The sequence below is a fragment of the Jaculus jaculus genome, chromosome 16, assembly GCF_020740685.1.
Source record: "Jaculus jaculus isolate mJacJac1 chromosome 16, mJacJac1.mat.Y.cur, whole genome shotgun sequence".
Taxonomy (NCBI): domain Eukaryota; kingdom Metazoa; phylum Chordata; class Mammalia; order Rodentia; family Dipodidae; genus Jaculus; species Jaculus jaculus.
Window position 1 is genome coordinate 1,423,832 of NC_059117.1, and position 17,576 is coordinate 1,441,407.

The 17,576-nt window shown below is 40.2% G+C and overlaps 1 protein-coding gene and 1 pseudogene across 1 annotated transcript in view; one reads left to right on the top strand and one right to left on the bottom strand.

The window, feature by feature from the left end:
• LOC123455343 overlaps positions 1-11,334 on the top strand; it is a 28,592-nt pseudogene extending 17,258 nt beyond the window's left edge.
• Positions 1-15,697, bottom strand: part of Epdr1 (ependymin related 1) — a 36,718-nt gene extending 21,021 nt beyond the window's left edge. Inside the window, exon 1 of the mRNA XM_004668828.2 lies at positions 15,149-15,697. Within this exon, the coding sequence (XP_004668885.1) occupies positions 15,149-15,444 (296 nt within the window). The 5' untranslated portion in view covers positions 15,445-15,697. The remainder of the gene's footprint in view (positions 1-15,148) is intronic.
• Between the last annotated feature and the right edge of the window lie 1,879 nt (positions 15,698-17,576).

A 17,576-nucleotide genomic window follows, 5' to 3' on the forward strand; every position in this document is an offset into this window, starting at 1 on the left:
TAACAAATATGGTAGCCTACTTGGTACTGTTTAGAAGTATGACAAATGCAGGAAACTGAGGGTCATTGGATTTGAAATGAATTTTTTGGAGATGGTCTTAGGCTATGGGAAGCAGGGTCATAGTGCCTAAGTAGAGTCTACCAGGGCCTGTTGCATACAACTATGGATGAAGTGGAGATCACAAGATTTGGGAGGTGCCAGGACTATGGGACTCCTCGCTCAGGATGGATTTTTTTTCCTAGGTGGTAAGCAACTTGGTTGGAGGGGTGGAATTTAGATCACAGAGATTATTTCATGAGTCCTAGATACTGAACATGTAGCTGCAGGATTTGATTTATGTGGTGCCTGCTTTATATTGTTATGCCTCCTTTTGCAGTGGGAATGTTCACTCTATGCCATTAGGTGCTAAAAGTATTTAACTTATATTTTGATTTTACAAGGGCCCAGTTAAAAAAATGGTCTCTGATGAGAGTTTAGATTTTTGATTTTGACAGTGACTAGACTAGACTTTTTAAAGCTAAAATATACATTTTGCATTATGAGAGGATTGTGAGTCTCAGGGACAGAATGTGGTAATTTGAATGAAATTTCCCCTTTAGGATCATGTGTTTTTAATGCTTTGTGCTTGGCTAGTGGCAATTTGGAGGAGACTTGTTGGAGTAGGTGTGTTGGTGTGGAAAAGCTTAGGGTTGTTATGGCCACCTCTCCCTTGCCAGAGCTCAGTTCACTCTTCCTGCTTCTATAAGCTGCTATGGCAAAATGTGATGTCCATCCTCTTCTCTACCATCCTTTCTCTGCCATACCAAAACTTCTCCTAGAGAATTTAAGCCAATATAACCTTCCATAAGCTGCTTTTGGTCTCATGTTTTGTCCCAAGAATGTGAAGGCAACTATAAAACTAGACAGACTTTCTTTAGCACTAGATATAACCTGGAGATATCAAATTCAAGAAAAATAGAAATAACTGACGAAAGCTTGGGAAGAATTTAAGAAAACATATTAAAAGTAGTCCGAAATCAGTTTGGTATCAGACTTCAATTCTAGAATTGAATGCCATAAAAATATTAAAGCAAAAAAACTACTTTTATCTGCTCAATTTGATATATCCCCAAAGCTACAATGTAAACAATGGCAAAAAGAAAAAAGGTTTCAGTAATTAAAAAAATATCTAAAATAAGTAAGTAACCCTGGTGTCCTCTCTAAATAAAAGTAACTAAATAAGTTCTTTTTAGCTGGTTGAAACATATAAAAAAAAAAGGACTCATGCAAATAAGAAAAGTGATAAACAAGCAATTTCAGCAAACAATAAAGGTGTATAATTGGTTATATTTTGTTTTCAAATAGAAGTTAATATAACCAAGTTCCTTAGACATTTGTACAAAAACACACACACCATAAAAATTCCTCTGTGTGTCTACCAAGCAGTGAAGTTGACCTTTCAGAAACTGGATTCAGATTTGTGAAAGCAGAAAGGCAACAAACCACCAGAGCACTTTAAATTCTTTTAGCATATTAAGTGAGACCTAAATAAGTACTTGGCATATTCAAAAGGAACCGTCCTCTAAGGTCAAAAGAGTGGATTCTCAAGTGTTCTTTTACTTAACTCCTCAAGAAGAGTTTAGATCTCATGATGGTGGCTTCTCTGAGGTCCTAAGCATCAACTAGGTCATACCAGAAGGTGGGCAGAAGGAGCACCACTGTCCTTGTGAGAAAGCAACAGATATGTGGCTTGATTCTGAAATGTAGGTGCCACCACATCCAAAAGAAATCACATAAGGGCTGTAGAAATGGCTCAGTGGTTAAAGACACTTGCTTAAAAATCCTGGGTTCAGTTTGCCAGTACTGATATAAAGCCAGATGCACAAAGTAGCTCAGGCATCTGGAGTTTGCAGTGGCAAGAAGCCCTGTGGCCATATTCATATCCTTTCTCTCTCTCCCCATCTCTCTCTTGCTGACTACTTATAAATAAAGCAATTTTTAAAAAGAAACCACATGAGAACACAGTAGTACTTCCTATGGCATTTTCATGGGTCTTCAATCTGAGGTAAGTTCTTCTTCCTGAATTCCTTTGTCCCCAAAGGATATGAATTGGTAGAACCATGCAGGCCCATTTCTTGATTTCTTCTGAAATGGGAAGTCCTAACTTCTCATTCTTAATCTACAGACTGCACTGTTCAACTGAGTTCTGGGGCAAGACTTTTGCTACAGACCCTGATAGCTTCCATGTGCCCCAGTGCTTCCTCAGAAGACACATTTTCCTTTTTCCATCTTAACATCCTACCTAATTCATTGGCTCTTGATGAGGCACTCTAGGCAGAGAGATTCTTCCAAGAGGTATCTCAGCAAAGAGCTTTAAGGGAATGGTTCAGAAGCTGTGGAGCCCATGCAGATTGCCTGACTCACTCATCACAACCATCTCTACAATTATCTGTAAGTCTTGCTTTGTTTTGCCCTACCCTACTCTGCCCTGCCCTGTATGTATGTATGTATGTATGTATGTAAGTATGTATGTATGTATGTATGTAACACAATTCTATGAAGAATTACTATGTGCCCAGAAATTATTAGTACTGGGGATTAAATATCATCAGATTCCCCCCCAACACACACACACAAAATCTTCTCTCAGTTCAAACAAGAGTGTCCATAAAGATCAAACAAATTAATTTACAAGACAAAGTCACACAGTGGTAGTGTCCTGAGGAAACAAAAACAAGAAGTTCTGGAGAGTGGCATGTGTGTAGGGGTGTGTTGAATGGTCATAGAAGGTGAGAGGTGATAAGCTGAGTTATGAAATGAGGAGGAGTCAGGAACTCAAAGATGACAGATTTATCAGAGTGGGTGAGCTTCCCAGACACTGATAACTGAAAAGAAGCCCATGGATGATAAGCTGAGTTCTGAAATGAGAAGGAGTCAGGAGCTCAAAGATGACAGATTTATCAGTGGGTGAGCTTGCATGGACACTGATAACTGCAAAGAAGCCCATGGTGAAGCAGCATGGACCATGAGATATGTGCTGTACGTATTGTAAAAATCTCCTCAATATTCAGAAAACATGAATATCAGTCATATTGTCTGGGGACATGTGGGTAATTTTCATTACTTTCTCTTTTTATATTTGTTTCAGATATACCTCCTCCATGAATAAATATTATCACTATTATTCATTCTCTCACTAACTTGTTCAAAAAATTCAGTCAGGTCTTATTTTAAGATGCTAAGATAGCAAACCAAACAGTAATCCTTGACTCAGGGAGCCTTACTGTGGGTAAGGGGCGGCAAGGCTAATTAGGGAACAAACTTACAAATAACAAACAATATACTAGATAATAGCAAATGCTTTTAACATATAAGCTGTATGAGTATATGACAATGTTGAGAGGAGATATAGCCAAACTTGAGAATGGACCATACAATGTTTAAGGGAAAAGAATTCTAAGTATAAAAGAATGCTTAATACAAATTCCAAAGGGGGTAACATGCTAAGGTTGTGGGCTGACAATGAGGGCCAGGAGATAAGATATGAGGGTATGGGAAGCAGATTCCACACGTCTTCCAGTCCTGGTAAGGATATCTACTTCCACAGTAAGGACATTAAGGAAAATGCAGATGGAAATCACTGTAGTGTTTAGACTGAGACGTAGCATTTTTTTCTTAAAAATATAATCACTTAAATTACCATTTTGAGAATAGACTAAAGGAGACCAAGATAAAAGTAGGGGATTTTATTGGAGTCTGTTATGAAGATTCAGAAAAAGGATGGGTTGAGTCCAAAGTAATAGTAGAGGTATGGTCAGATTATGTGAATTTTTTTTTAAATTACAGTCAATCATATTTGCTTATCAATAATTACTTTTGGCAAGTGGAAAAAAGAGAAATCAAGGATGGCCCATGAGTTTTAAGCTGAGCAACTAGAGATATTTCTTTTTATTTTTTTATTTATGTATTTGAGAGTGACAGACACAGAGAGAAAGACAGATAGAGGGAGAGAGAGAGAATGGGCGCGCCAGGGCTTCCAGCCTCTGCAAACGAACTCCAGACGCTTGCGCCCCCTTGTGCATCTGGCTAATGTGGGACCTGGGGAACCGAGCCTCGAACCGGGGTCCTTAGGCTTCACAGGCAAGTGCTTAACCGCTACGCCATCTCTCCAGCCCAACTAGAGATATTTTTACCTGAGATAAGAAAAACTACCAGAGGATGATTACATCTGTTTTGTTTGCTTTGGAATTTGGGTTGGCTGATCCAATGATATGCAGAAAAAATATCCATTTTGGACATGCTAGGTTTGAGGTGACTATTAGACTCCGAAGGAAGGAGTTAACTGGGGAGCTGGGTCCATGAGTATGACCTCAAGGGAAACCTCCAGACTAGAGAGAAACATTAGGAGGCCTCCATGAGGATGGCATTTAAAGTCTTGGTTTACAGGATATCACTAAGATACGAAGTATAGGGATGGACAGCCCAGCACTGGACCTTTCTGTCATTAACAATTCAAAGAAGAGGAGTAGGAACAAGGGAGCTTGAGGAGAGAAATGAAGCAAAAGAGGAAAGCCAGAAGGGTGGTGTGTTGCAAGCCAAGTGGAAGAAATACATAAAGATGGAGGAGCTGCCAAACAGTAGAATGAGCACTGGGAAAGGATGAGGGCCACAGTAACGTGGAGCTCCTTTTTGTGCCCAGAGCATTCTCCATGAGCTTGAGTGATAGAAGCTTAGTTGATGAATCCAAGAGAGGCTGGTTAAATTAAATTGGAAGGAGTGTAAGACTTGCTTTAAATAGAAAAGGAGAGCAAGATTTTAGTTGTTATTCTACAAGAAATCTTTTGCTATAGATGGGTAAAATATAAAAATATTACAAAGTGGAAAATAGAGGAATTTTACTGGAATTGAGAAATATAAGACTATCACATTTTTTCCAGGAAAAACAAACCACTAATTGGTGGAATATTTTCAGATCTTTGGGCACTTTGCCCTTGACCACCTTCTTTAAGGTCAAAATCAGGAAGAAACAGCTCAAGGTTAATGGAGAGACTAAAAGATGTGTCCAGAACCATATAGTGACCACTTCTAGGTTCCATTTATGTTAGTTTTATCCTCTAACAGCTTCTTTTCTTATCTTGGTCCAGGAAATATAATGGCTTCTTTACCTCCTGGGATTATCCACTTTGCCACTTCCTTTCCCGTACTGCCCACTTCTGCAGTATCCTGAAGCCCAGGGTCTATAGACACCCCCTAAATGAAGCCTCTCAAAGCAAACAAATTTTTCCAAGAAACTCTCCTTAATAGAGAAAAACCTCAATATTGCATATAAGCATGGTTTATTCTTTGAGGATCAAGACGCCACAAGCATTCAAAGTTCCTGAGTTAATAAAAGAAAATATAAGCTTTAGTCATCAGAGAGGAAGAAAGAAAGACAGGATGGAGGAGGAGTCATCCTTCCAAAATCCTCGAAGTCAAGATTTCTTAAAATGAGAGTCCAATCTATGCACAACAGGGTTCATAGTCAAATAAGCTTGTTGAACACTTTATACCCATCTACCCCTCCCCATATACATAGATTCCCTCTGGGGGCTTACAATATGACATGCTGAGAAATCCAAAGTTTAGCAAACATATCCATATGGGAAAAATGTAATATAATCTTTCCCTTTCTCTGGTTGAACAATTTGGACTAAAACCATTAAGGAAGGCCAAGCTAGTAGGTTCTTCCTGTTTTGTGGGGCAGTGGTGTCTAAAGCCTTAGTGGGGTGAGGCAGACATCCATGTGGTGCAGAGATATTTTAGCCTGCATTGATTGGTTATCAATACAATTGAGCATGAGGGTCCTGTTTTATCACTGTGTGAGATTTACTGTGTGAAAAGAGGTTATAAACCTGAAAGGGCCAAAAGAAGAATGTGCCCTGGTACATTGGATTAAAATGGAAGGCATCTTCTTAAATATTTCTAAATAGATTAGAATTAAACATTTGGAGATAATTATAGACTTAAATGTATACATATCTGAAGGGGTGTGTGTGTGTGTGTGTGTGTGTGTGTGTGTGTCTATAAAAATCAGTGACTCCTTGTTTTTTTTTTAATTGAGACAAGCCTCTGAGCAGTACCAACTGAAAGCAAGGAGCACAACCAGGACAACCAGGTCACCAATTTTGACTTCCAATGTCTTTCTCCAATATAAGCAACCAGGACTCCTTGAGAAATTATTTATCCTGGGCTAGAAGCAGGGAAAATGTTGATCTTGGAAGATTTTACTGTGCCAAAAAATAAGGAAGTGCTCAGAAGAATAAGATGTTCTTGAGAACATCAAAGCCACTGGAAGAGGCTCCCTGGCCATATCTGAGAAAGCAAAATGCTGTGAGAGCAAATGAGAAAGAATGAGATCCTTGATTACATAGTGCAATCAATCAATATATAAGCAGTAAGTTTCATGAACTGTGTGTGTGCATCAGGTCTAAAAATGTCCCCCTCAAAATGTACATTAATGAGGGAAAAATGTGTCACTTCACAATGGAAACACCGATAGACAAAACTCAGTCACCTGGCCAGAGGCAACATCAGCAGCAAGCACTGTTACCTGTGAGATATTTTGTCAACATTGAGTGACTTGAATCCACATTTGAGGAAATATAAGACAAGCCTAAAAAGAGGATCATTGAACAAAATAAAAGGCCAAATATCTTTAAAAGTAGCAAAGTGCAAGGAAAAGCCTTAGGAGTTGTTCCAGACAGAAAATAATTTGAAGCACAGCACCTTACTGCAATGACTGGATTTAAAATATGTTCATTTGCTATAAAGAACACACCAAGGGGCTGGAGAAATGGCTTAATGGTTAAGTGTTTGCATGTGAAGCCTAAGGACACTGGTTCGAGGCTCGATTCCCCAGGACCTACATAAGCCAGATGCACAAGGGAGTGCAGTGCATGCATCTCAAGTTTGTTTGCAGTGGCTGGAGGCCCTGGCATACCCATTCTCTCTCTACCTACCTGACTCTTTCTTGGTTGTTCTGTCACTCTCAAATAAATAAATAAAAATAAAAAAGAACACACCAAGTTAACCAGCAAACCTGAATTACACCTGAATTTCAGATGGAATATCTTCTCTAAATCAATGTTTTATGGTCATTCCAAAGGTATACATGGAAGTTCCCTTGTGTGTAGGAACACAAGGAGAAGTATTTGAGGATCATAAGTGTAAGCCGCCAATGCACTCTCAAAGAGTTAAGGGGTGATTAGAGAGCTCTTTGTAATATAATTGCAATGTTTCTGTAGGTGAGCAATAGTTTCAAGATAAAATGACACTATGTGTTTGTAAAATAATCTTTATCTTGTGATAGAGAGATTTCTCAGTGGTTAGGGTGTTTGCCTGAAAATCCTAACAATCTGTGTTCAATTCCCCAGTACCCATGTAAAATCAAATGCACAAAATAGTATATATATATATATATATATATATATATATACACACACACACACACACACACACATATACATATGGAATTCATTTGCAGCAGCTAGAGGTCTTGGCATGCCCATTCTCTGTCTGTCTCTCTTTTCTCTATATTTCTGTTTGAAAATAAATAAATAAAAATATTTTTTAAAAACTTTCTTTCCCCAAATACCCCAAAATTTTGAGGTTAGCTAGTGTGATATCACCTAGAATTAAGCTCTCTCATAAATAATGCTATTTAATTCTTTTTTGTTCTTAATACTTTATTTATCATTATTATTTGGCAGCAAAAGATCATTTTATGAGATTAAAAGACATGCCTGCAGAAGAGCCAGTTTATGTTTGACTAAGGGATAAAAATTATCTAGGACAGGAAGGACTTTCTTGGCAAATAATGTTAGAGTAGTCTTAATAGTACATGAAACACAACTGTAATTACAGAAATGAAAGCCAAATCACACTGAGTCCCACTACACATACTAAGGTGGTTAAAACAAAAAACCAGCCTGACCTAGTGCTGGAAGGAACTGGGGCAATAGGAACTCTCAACACGACTGTCCTTAATGTGAAATGGGAAAATCATAGTGGGAAAAGGTTCAGCAGGTCTTCGTGTAGCTATCTGCATACCTATCTCATAGCCTAGACATTCTATTCCTACTTATTTATGAAAGAAAATGACAACATAGGTATAGAGAATCACAAATTCACAAGTCATATTTATGACACACCCACGTGTAAGCAACTAACATCTGCCTATCTAATCCTTAGTATGAGGAAGGCTTGAGGGAGAAAATAGTCCTCTCAGTTTAGGGTAAAAGAATTGAAAGACAACCTTTTTTTTTTTTTCTTTAAGCATAAGTACAGACATGAAAGAAAAGAAAGAAAATAATTCTGTATTTATCTACACTAAGGGACAAGATAAGAAAAAAAAAATTAGAATCTGTGTCAGTTCATGTCAAGTTTCACCATGTTAGGAACAATTAGCCAGATGCAACAGAAACACCAATATGCTTTCACAATATCAGTTAATCCTGTATTAATCAAGTTTTAAGAAAAACAACACCTAGAAATTATTTACTATCAGAAGAGATATGACTCATTGAAATTCAGTGCAAGGAGAACTACTAAGATTCTGGGAAGTTAAGGAATTTGTCATGGTAAAGCCAGCATTAGAAGTCATGATTCGTGCCCTTTGACTAACATGCACAATTTTGCACTTTCCAGTACATGCATCTGGTTTCCTATAAAGTCAGAGTAGATAACTAGTTATTCTGCTTTCAGAGGAAGTAAAAGGTCTGGGAAAATTAAGATAGACATAAACTAAGTAGAACTTGACTGAGAACCTGCTTTTCACCCCATCTGTGACATATTTTTCATCATTTACAAATATCTCTACACATATACATTCAATGCCTCTGTCTCTCCACATGAGTAGTTTTGTTAAACCTAATCCTGAACTCATCATGTGGAGGCAGCAGGAGGTTACTGGTAGTCTCACAGAGTTCATCCAGTATTCACACTGCTTCTAGAAAGTTTGCCATATTGACTGAAATACAAAAATAATCTTCTTGCTTTTCTTTCCACCTTCGGAACATAATTCTTGTGAGCTTAATCAAGGAGTAAGAAAGGCAATTGGAACCAGAAAAAACAATAGTATCAAATACTAATATTTCCCATTCTATGTTCAGGCTTGTCTTATCTGAAGTCTGTTAGGTTTTTTTTTCATATTTTCCATCATCTCAGAGAAAAGTGAGCCTGGAAAATCCTAGTCATTCTACAGTAACTGTCAGTGGGATTTTCCATAATTATCTGGGTGCAAAATAAAAATCTTAAGAAGTTGATCCAGTTCTAAAATGTACTTCTCAACTTACTAATAAATATGAAGAGACGATCTATACATATTTTGTTCAACTAACATCTGGTTGCTTGGCTATACTAATAGTACTTGAAATCATTTTGGGTTTGTGCCAGTGAAATCTACATTGGAAGAGTTTAAAATGTATTTATGCACTAAACATTCTTTCCTGCATCTGACTTAAGTCTAGTAAGAAAACTGTGAGACAGAGCCTCGACAAAAACTTGGAAAAAAGAATAGTTTCTTTCTAAAAATCAGTCTAGGAAATAACATTTAATAGCTGAAGGCAGAGTGATTGAAAATCATGAGAAGGAAACAAAAGTTTTCAGACCAGCAATATAGGGTTGTGAGTTCCACTGAAGGTGTGGAACACATCTGTGAAGACCAAACTAACCAATCATGGGCTCATGTAAGAAGGAGGGTTACTGACCCAGGCTTGTACAGTGCTGACCTATATGCTGTGTTGAGAGTGGAGTCAGTCTGAACCAGAAGTGCAGGTAGTATGGAGCAAGTCCCAAGGCATCATAACTGTGAAGGTGAATGCATGGCTTTGTTCTCACCTTGTTACCATGAAGCATCACTCTGGACCATCATGTCTTACTGACTATAGGAAAGACAATATTGCATGTAAGACCAAGCCTAGAATAAGCAATCATCAAACCTTTCTTCAATGTTTTTGCTCCACCTTTTGGAAAATAGTCTCCTAATTATAATTTGGTAACCCACATAGTTTTGACTGCAGGGAGAGAATTATTTAGTCTTGTGGAATGGAGATTGTTAGTTTCATTGCCAGCTATAAAACTCACTGAAGCCTGCATACTTTTGAGGCTATTTACAAACAAGGATTCCTATATATACAGCTGTATCAAATTTCTGAGCCCACAGTGCCTTAAAATCACTAAAATTAAGTTCACTAAAATGGTGCAGTTGACAGGAATAAGTGTGACCATGCACCAAGCATCTTCTGTGTGCACTTAGATGTACTTTATACTTTTGAGCTTATCTAATCCCTATAGTCACGTAACACATTACCTGTCCTAGGTATTTCCATTTTGTAAAAAGGGAAACTGAATCTCAGAAAGCTGAAGTAATTCACCCAAAGATCCACTTTCAGAAAGTAAATTCAGAATTAGGGCTATCTGACTTTAAAGCAAAATTTCTTTTTATTCATTTTTATTTATTTATTTGAGACTGACAGAGAGAGAGGGAGAGAGAGAGAGGCAAAGAGAGAGAGAGAAAGAGAGAATGGGTACACTAGGGCCTCCAGCCACTGCAAACGAACTTCAGATGCATGCGCCCTCTTGTGCATCTGGCTAATGTGGGTCTTGGGGAATCAAGCCTTGAACCAGGATCCTTAGGCTTCACAAGCAAGAGCTTAACCACTGAGCAATCTTTCCAGCCCCCCAATTTTTTTTTTAAAAAGTATTTTGAGGTTCAAAACTATGACAGCATGGGGAGGTCAGCGGAGTCCCATCCGGCCTGTGTCATCCCTGTGTTGACTTCCTTGTCACCCTCTCCTCCAGGGACAAGATGCTCCTGAAGGAGAAGCAGAAGACATAAAGAGCTGTTCATGGAACAAAAGAAAAAAAATAATAAAAACTTCTTCTAGTTACTGTTCTAGAGCAGCTAACTACAGCTTCACAGACTGACATAAAGAAATCACCAGGAAAGTCTTTAAAAAGTTAATTTTCAAAAGAAAAATGAAGACCTTGAAATATGAAGTAATTCCAAGAAAGCTAAAATACAAAAAGTACAGTGTATCATTCACACTAAAAGCTACTTGGCTGTAAGGCTAAAGACCAAGATTTGAAAAATTCATGGCAACAAGCAGCCAAAGCCTTCATCTACAATTCTCTCTACAGCCCAGGAACCAAGAGAACTACTGTAAATACATTCCTGTCTCTAGATTGCAAGAGTTGCCTGCTTAAAAAGCCACAGTGCTGATTTTGAATAGCACCATGGGAACCCAGAAACAACAAAATGCCAAGAGATTTAAATGATAGTGGATGCCTAGAAAAATGAAGAAACCATATAAGTGAGCTGAAGCTAAAACTAACTGAGCAATCTGTGGTACGCATGTACAGAATTTAAAATCATTTATTTACTTACTTCTCAAAATCTAATAATTTATAAACCATTATTAAAACTGTAAGCCTATTTTTGGAAGGCTCCTAGCTACATTTCTTCCTTCTAGAATACAATTGTGCCATATAGACTTTGGAGGTCCTGAAGGAAAAAGAGGTTAAGACAAATTGTTTTGCTTTCCTTTTGTCCACTAAATTAAACATAGGCAGTGCCTATTCTATAACATTAAAAAATTATTTGCTTGAGAGAGTTTTTATATAGGTATGTCCAGGCCTTTTGTTGCTGCAAACAAATTCCAGACAAATGTACCATTTTGTGCATCTGAATTTACATGGGTACTGGGGCCTCAAACCTGGGCTGGCAGACTTCAAGTACCTTTCATCACTAAGCCATAAGCACAGACCTTCAAAAATTCTTAAATTGTCAAGAATACTATTTCTGGAGAAGAATGAAAGTTCAGCCTTCTCCTGGTCACACTCCTTAGTATCAGCATTGAGCTTTGGGCCATTCTAGGCCATCTTCACCATGAGTTCTCACCAGCAGACTGCTATTGTACCAGCTTCACTTATAAGCATATATAACGAGCAGTGTCCTATCCTCATCCAGAGTGAAGAAAGCTTATCCCTACCTTATGGAATACTCCATGACATCAGTGTAATTAGCAACAGATGCCAGCAGCAAGCAATGGTTTTCTATTTGGTTTTGTTTTCTTTTTTCTTGTTGTCAAGGCAGGGTCTCAATCTAGTCCAGACTGACTTGAAACTTACTCTGTAGCCAAATCTGGTCTTGAACTCACAGTGGTCCTCCTACCTCATCCTCCCAAGTGCTGGGATTAAAAATGTATATCACCATACCTGACAGAAATAACCTTCTATTTTTACATTTTTCCTCAAATAGTTTATTTATTTACTTATTTGAGAGAGGGAGACAGGCAGGTAGAGAGAGAGAATGGGCACACCAGGGCCTCTAGCCACTGCAAACTAACTCCAGATGCATGCACAACCTTGTGCATCTGGCATGTGTGGATACTGGAGAATCAAGCCTGGGTCCTTAGGCTTCGTAGGCAAGTGCCTTAAATGCTAAGCCATCTGTCTAACCCAGGAACAGCTTTCTTGACTCTTCCTTCTCCCTTCCAATTATGCTACCACCTGACCACTTATGTATCCTACAGTGTAACCTTTTCAGCACTTCTCTAATGTTACTCCTCTATCTCTGTAACCTGCCCACTCTTCTACGTATTATACCCCTAGCTTTCTGTCTCCTTGACCTCTACAAAAATCTATTGACTTTTCTCTTTTACACTTCCTTGCATTGCTCCATTTTACAGTCACATCTTTAGAATACTCCCAGTGATTTTAATGCCATCTAATCATGGCTTTCCACCTCTTCAATATGATCTCTCAGCATACTCTGGGCTTTCAACCCCAGAGTATTGGGCCTTTATGCCTGGGAATGTACTCAGCCCTGCAAGCACACTCTTGGATCACACCATACCAGGCCAGGAAAACATCTGTGTCCCCTCACCTAGTCTTCTTTCCATGCTGCCCTATTCCGTTCACTAATATCTCACCTGCTTTGTGAAGTCTGGGTGCCTCTCACAGCTGTAGCCAGCACACTTCCACTAATCCCTCATTTTACTGCATAGGGATATTTAACTTAATTGATTCTAGCCCTACCTCACTGAAAGTAACCAGAGCTGCTCTGTTGGCTCAGAGTCTTCCATGAATGAAGCGTTGGTCAATGAACAATGGGTAAATGAAGATATCCAATTGTATTATACTTACTGTACCTAATGGAGATACCTCACTGTATTGTAGTCACGATAACTAATGATAATACCTAACTATCTTGTAATTACTAAATCTAATAAAGATACCTCACTGTATTTTAGTTACTATAACTAATGATAATACCAAACTATATTGTAATTAGTAAACCTAATAAAGATACCTCACTGTACTGTGGTTACTATATACCTAATGAAGATACCTAACTATATTGTAATTGCTATACGTAATAAAGATACCTCACTGTATTGCAGTTAATGTACCTAATGTAATGTAAACCTAGGGAATCTCATATATGTGGTCTAGTAGGTGTCAGAACCTATGCCTCAGTTGTGTGGTAATGAAAAAATTCTTCAATCTTGTGAGACCTTGTAGTCCTGGGAATGGAGATTACAAGCCTACACAGTTAAGTTATAAAACTCAAACCAAATTGTGTAATATTTCTTGTTTCAGCACTAGTAAGCTACTTAACACACATTCAAATTGTGATTACTATGTACTTCAAGATCCAATAAAAAAATTCATGTTTTTGAAATTCTGCACAAATTTCCATTCTTCCATTCCTCCCAGGCCCTCATGTAAAACTGTCCTTAGGTATCCAGGGAGGACTGCTTTCAGGACCTTTCAGAAACCAAAGTGTGTGAATGGTCAAGTCCTTTCTGTAAGAATGAAAAAGTAGGGCCAAGAAAGAGGCTGTGGATAATGTGCTTGCCAGGCAAGTATGAGGACTGAAGTTCAGATCCTAGAAACAATGTAAACCTGGACACTGTGGTGAGCATCTGTGATCCCATTGTGCCTAGGCTGAGAAGGGAAGCAGAGAGAGGAGAATCCACTGGAAGTTTGTGATCCATCTATCCTGGCAAATGAAACAATGAACAAGAGCCTGCCTCAAGCAAGTGGAAGGCAAGGACCCACATCCAGAGTTTTTCTTTGACCCCACTGTAGCATGTACATGCTCTCACTCACACACAGCTGAGCACACACACCAAAAACCAAAACCAAAAAAAAAAAAAAAAAGTTAAATAAAAGAATGAAAGAATGACAAGGTATTTGTATGTAGCCTACATATAACCTCCTGCATGCTTTAAATCATCTCTGGGCTACTTTAATATGTAATGCAATGTCAGTGACCTGTGCTGTCTTGTTTAAAGAAGGAAAAAAGAACATTAGTCTGCACAGAATGTGTGGAAGGTTGTACTCTTTCCATACTTTCCTCAAAATGGCTACAAATACTTCAGCCAATGCTTTTGGATGAATTGGCATTATCAAGTCCTATTTTGAGCTAGAAACTAATGGTACCCATTTACCCCCAATCCTACCACCAACTGGAGCTTATGGACACTCACAAATGATACAAATGCCATAGAGGCCAGTATGACTTTGAACAAACACAGAGACAGGAAAAATGGGACAGGGAGACAGGTGGTGAGCTTAAATTAGAAACCATGTCTTAAAGGGACCAGAAGCAAAATGATATTCCAGAAAACGGGTGCCCTCTGTCATAATAAAGTGGAAAGGTGATTACCATTAGTGTGGGGGGTGAGGGAGGTACAGCCCTTTGGGAAATATTGTGCAGCCATTAAAAACAGGGGGAGGGGTGGCAAGTAAGAACATGTAACATAGGGTGTTGTTTTCTTTTTAAATGATATAGGCTTTTGCTTTTTAGCACGTAAAACTAGCTTTAAAGAAGAAAAAAAGACCTTAAAGGAGTAAATGGAAGCTTTAATAATAATAGGGCTATGTGTTTGCCCAATTTTCATAGTCGACCCTTCCCCCCTCTTTCATAGTGTCCGTAATTCCTCTTAAAGGTAAAACAGAAATATTTTAAAAAGCAAGCATTCTGCAGATGACTTCGGAAAGAAATGAAATGGGGCAAGGTCAAAGGCAAGTCCTAGGCTACTGGGGGCTCCAGGAGCCAGGAGCCTGACTCAGCAGCGAGGACTTGGGTCCCCAGCCCTGGCCTTCCCTGCCCAGCCCATACCTCTTGCAGGGGATCAGCGCCTTCCGCTCGTCCAGCACCCTTACACGCTGGTTGAGGCCATCGTAGGACAGCTGGGCGCGGCTGTTGTGGCCGGTGCTCTGCAGGTAGAGAACCTGCCGTCCCTCCCACTGCTGCGGCGCGGCGCACGGCCGCGGCGTCCTGGCCTCGGTTCCCAGGGAGCCCGCGGAGCCCAGGCCGCACAGGCAGCACAGCGCCCAGACCCAGACCCACAGGCCGCCAAGCAGCCGCGCGCGCAGGGCCCCGCGGGCCGCGCTCCCTGCAGCGCAGTGGGTCATCTCCTAGGCTCCGCGGGGACCCGGGCTCCTCCCGCGCAGTTTCCACCAGGAATCAGAGGCCCTGGTCCAGCCGCGGGCCTGGCAACGCTCGAATAAATCGCGTGGAACTATTTCTGCCCTGGCCACTGCCTACCGCAGCTCCTCTAACCTGCTCAGTGCTGCCAACAGGAAACGCTGTGGCAGCGGTGCCACCAGCATCCTGGGGGCATCGCGATGGAAGAAGGCTGGGGCGGAGAAAGTGGAAAGTGCAAGAAAAGGTTGCGCATATTCAAAACTGCTGCACTCATCAAGTAACCCCACACAGGGGGCGCTTTCAAGGTCAGTATGGGGTAAAGAACTGATCCACTTGGTGTGTCGCTGTAGCTTGCCTCTTGGTAAAACTACCACTTGTCTTCAGCAAATTGTGTCAAGAAGTCCTTCCTGAAGAAATGATACCAGTTACAGTCGTGCCACGCCCCACCTCCCATCCATGGCCTTTGCATATAGCCTGGAACTCAAGGGCACACATACCCTCGCCCATCACTTGGCAAAGCTTCAAGTTTTATGGTTTGTATATCTGGGGGTCTGCTATCTTCTAGAACAAAATTAATTGTGTTTGTGTTTAAGCAATGTTGTGATCTGTAATATAGAATAAAAAAAATTGAAATTGCCTACTTTCCAGATTTATAGCTTTTTTGATTTGCACGTAAAGTCGATGCTGTGGAAGAGAGAACCAGTAAGAGGTTGAGCGCATTCCTGAATGGGGGGCACGAGGATCAAAGACAATGGGGGCAGTGTTGGGGTTCAATCACTTATCAGCAGGGCAATTCTCAACCAGATCATCAGGGCGGGGCTAGAAAGAAGTGGAAGACCAATCAGGAAAGAAGCTGTTATAATCCAGGCTAGAGATCCTAGTTGAGTAACAAATGGGCATGAAGACTGTAGGTGGAATTGGTAATTACAGAGGCCAATGTCAACTGAGGACAGAGGTTTCAGGTTTGGAACACCGGGTGTTCAGCCTGAGTGAGAAAGAAAGTATAGACTGGGTGACTTTGAGTTGACTATGGGAAGCTTGGAGAAATGGCTAAGCAGTAAAGGCGCTTGTTTGTTTGAGGTGACTGTAGTATGTTCAGGTAGGCAGTTGGGTAAAACTTCAGAAACCAGCAGAGATTTGGAGTTTGGAAGCCACAGGCATGTAAGTGGTTACTGAGGCCAAGGAGAGCAAGAGTTCCAGGTGCAAGTTTCCCAGCCCCACCAGGAGACATTTTGCAAAGAAATTTCCAGCCCTTGGTGTCAAAACTGCCAAGATTGAGTAAACCTGGAGTAGAAAGGTGAGTTGGGGAGGAAAGAAAGCTGTCCATGAGAACAGATTTAGGAGGGGGAGAGAAGTGGTGAGTCAGCAGAAAACAAAGGGAGTTATCACAGAGAATCACTATGGCTAGGGGCACTTCCTCAGCTAGAAGGCAGTGGATTGAGGGCTACAGCAGGGGCGGGAATCCCAGCCTCCCTGGAGGCCACAAAGACAAAGGACAACAAACAGTATATCTTGATGACTCACTCATCTGCTCTTCCTAACTGTTGCCAGTGGGTCTGGAGATGAATCTGGACCCACATAGCACTGAGCTACCCCTGGAAGTCCCAAAGACTTGCCTGTCTGAGCATTTCCTCTTTTGCTTTCTTTTGTTCCTTTCTCTCTCTCTCTCTTTTTTTTTTTTTTTTGGTAGGGCTGGGACTTGAACCTAGCACTGAGCCATATATTCCCAGAGCTTGCTCTTTTTAAAGGACGTACAGTCAGAGACTCTCAGGACTGTACATGAAGCTCTGATGTGGAATCTGCCTGGTTCAATACACAGCATGCATCAGGTTCATCCAGGTTCCACAGTATGAGACCTCTAAGGTTTCTGTCCTCCACTGCCTCACAAAAAAAAAAAAAAAAAAAAAAAAAAAGGTGGAAAGTTCCGCTTTCTCTTGTTCTTCTAGTAGGAAGCCAAGCTGAACATGAATTTTATTCAGCAAGTTATAGATTCAGGATTTTGCTAACTGGAAAAGGTTTCAGATGGCAACTGGGCTTCCCCTGCTTGGTTGATATTTTCCTAATCTGGTTGGCATCTTGGGAGCTTAAGAGATGCGTACAGACAACTGGAATACCCGTA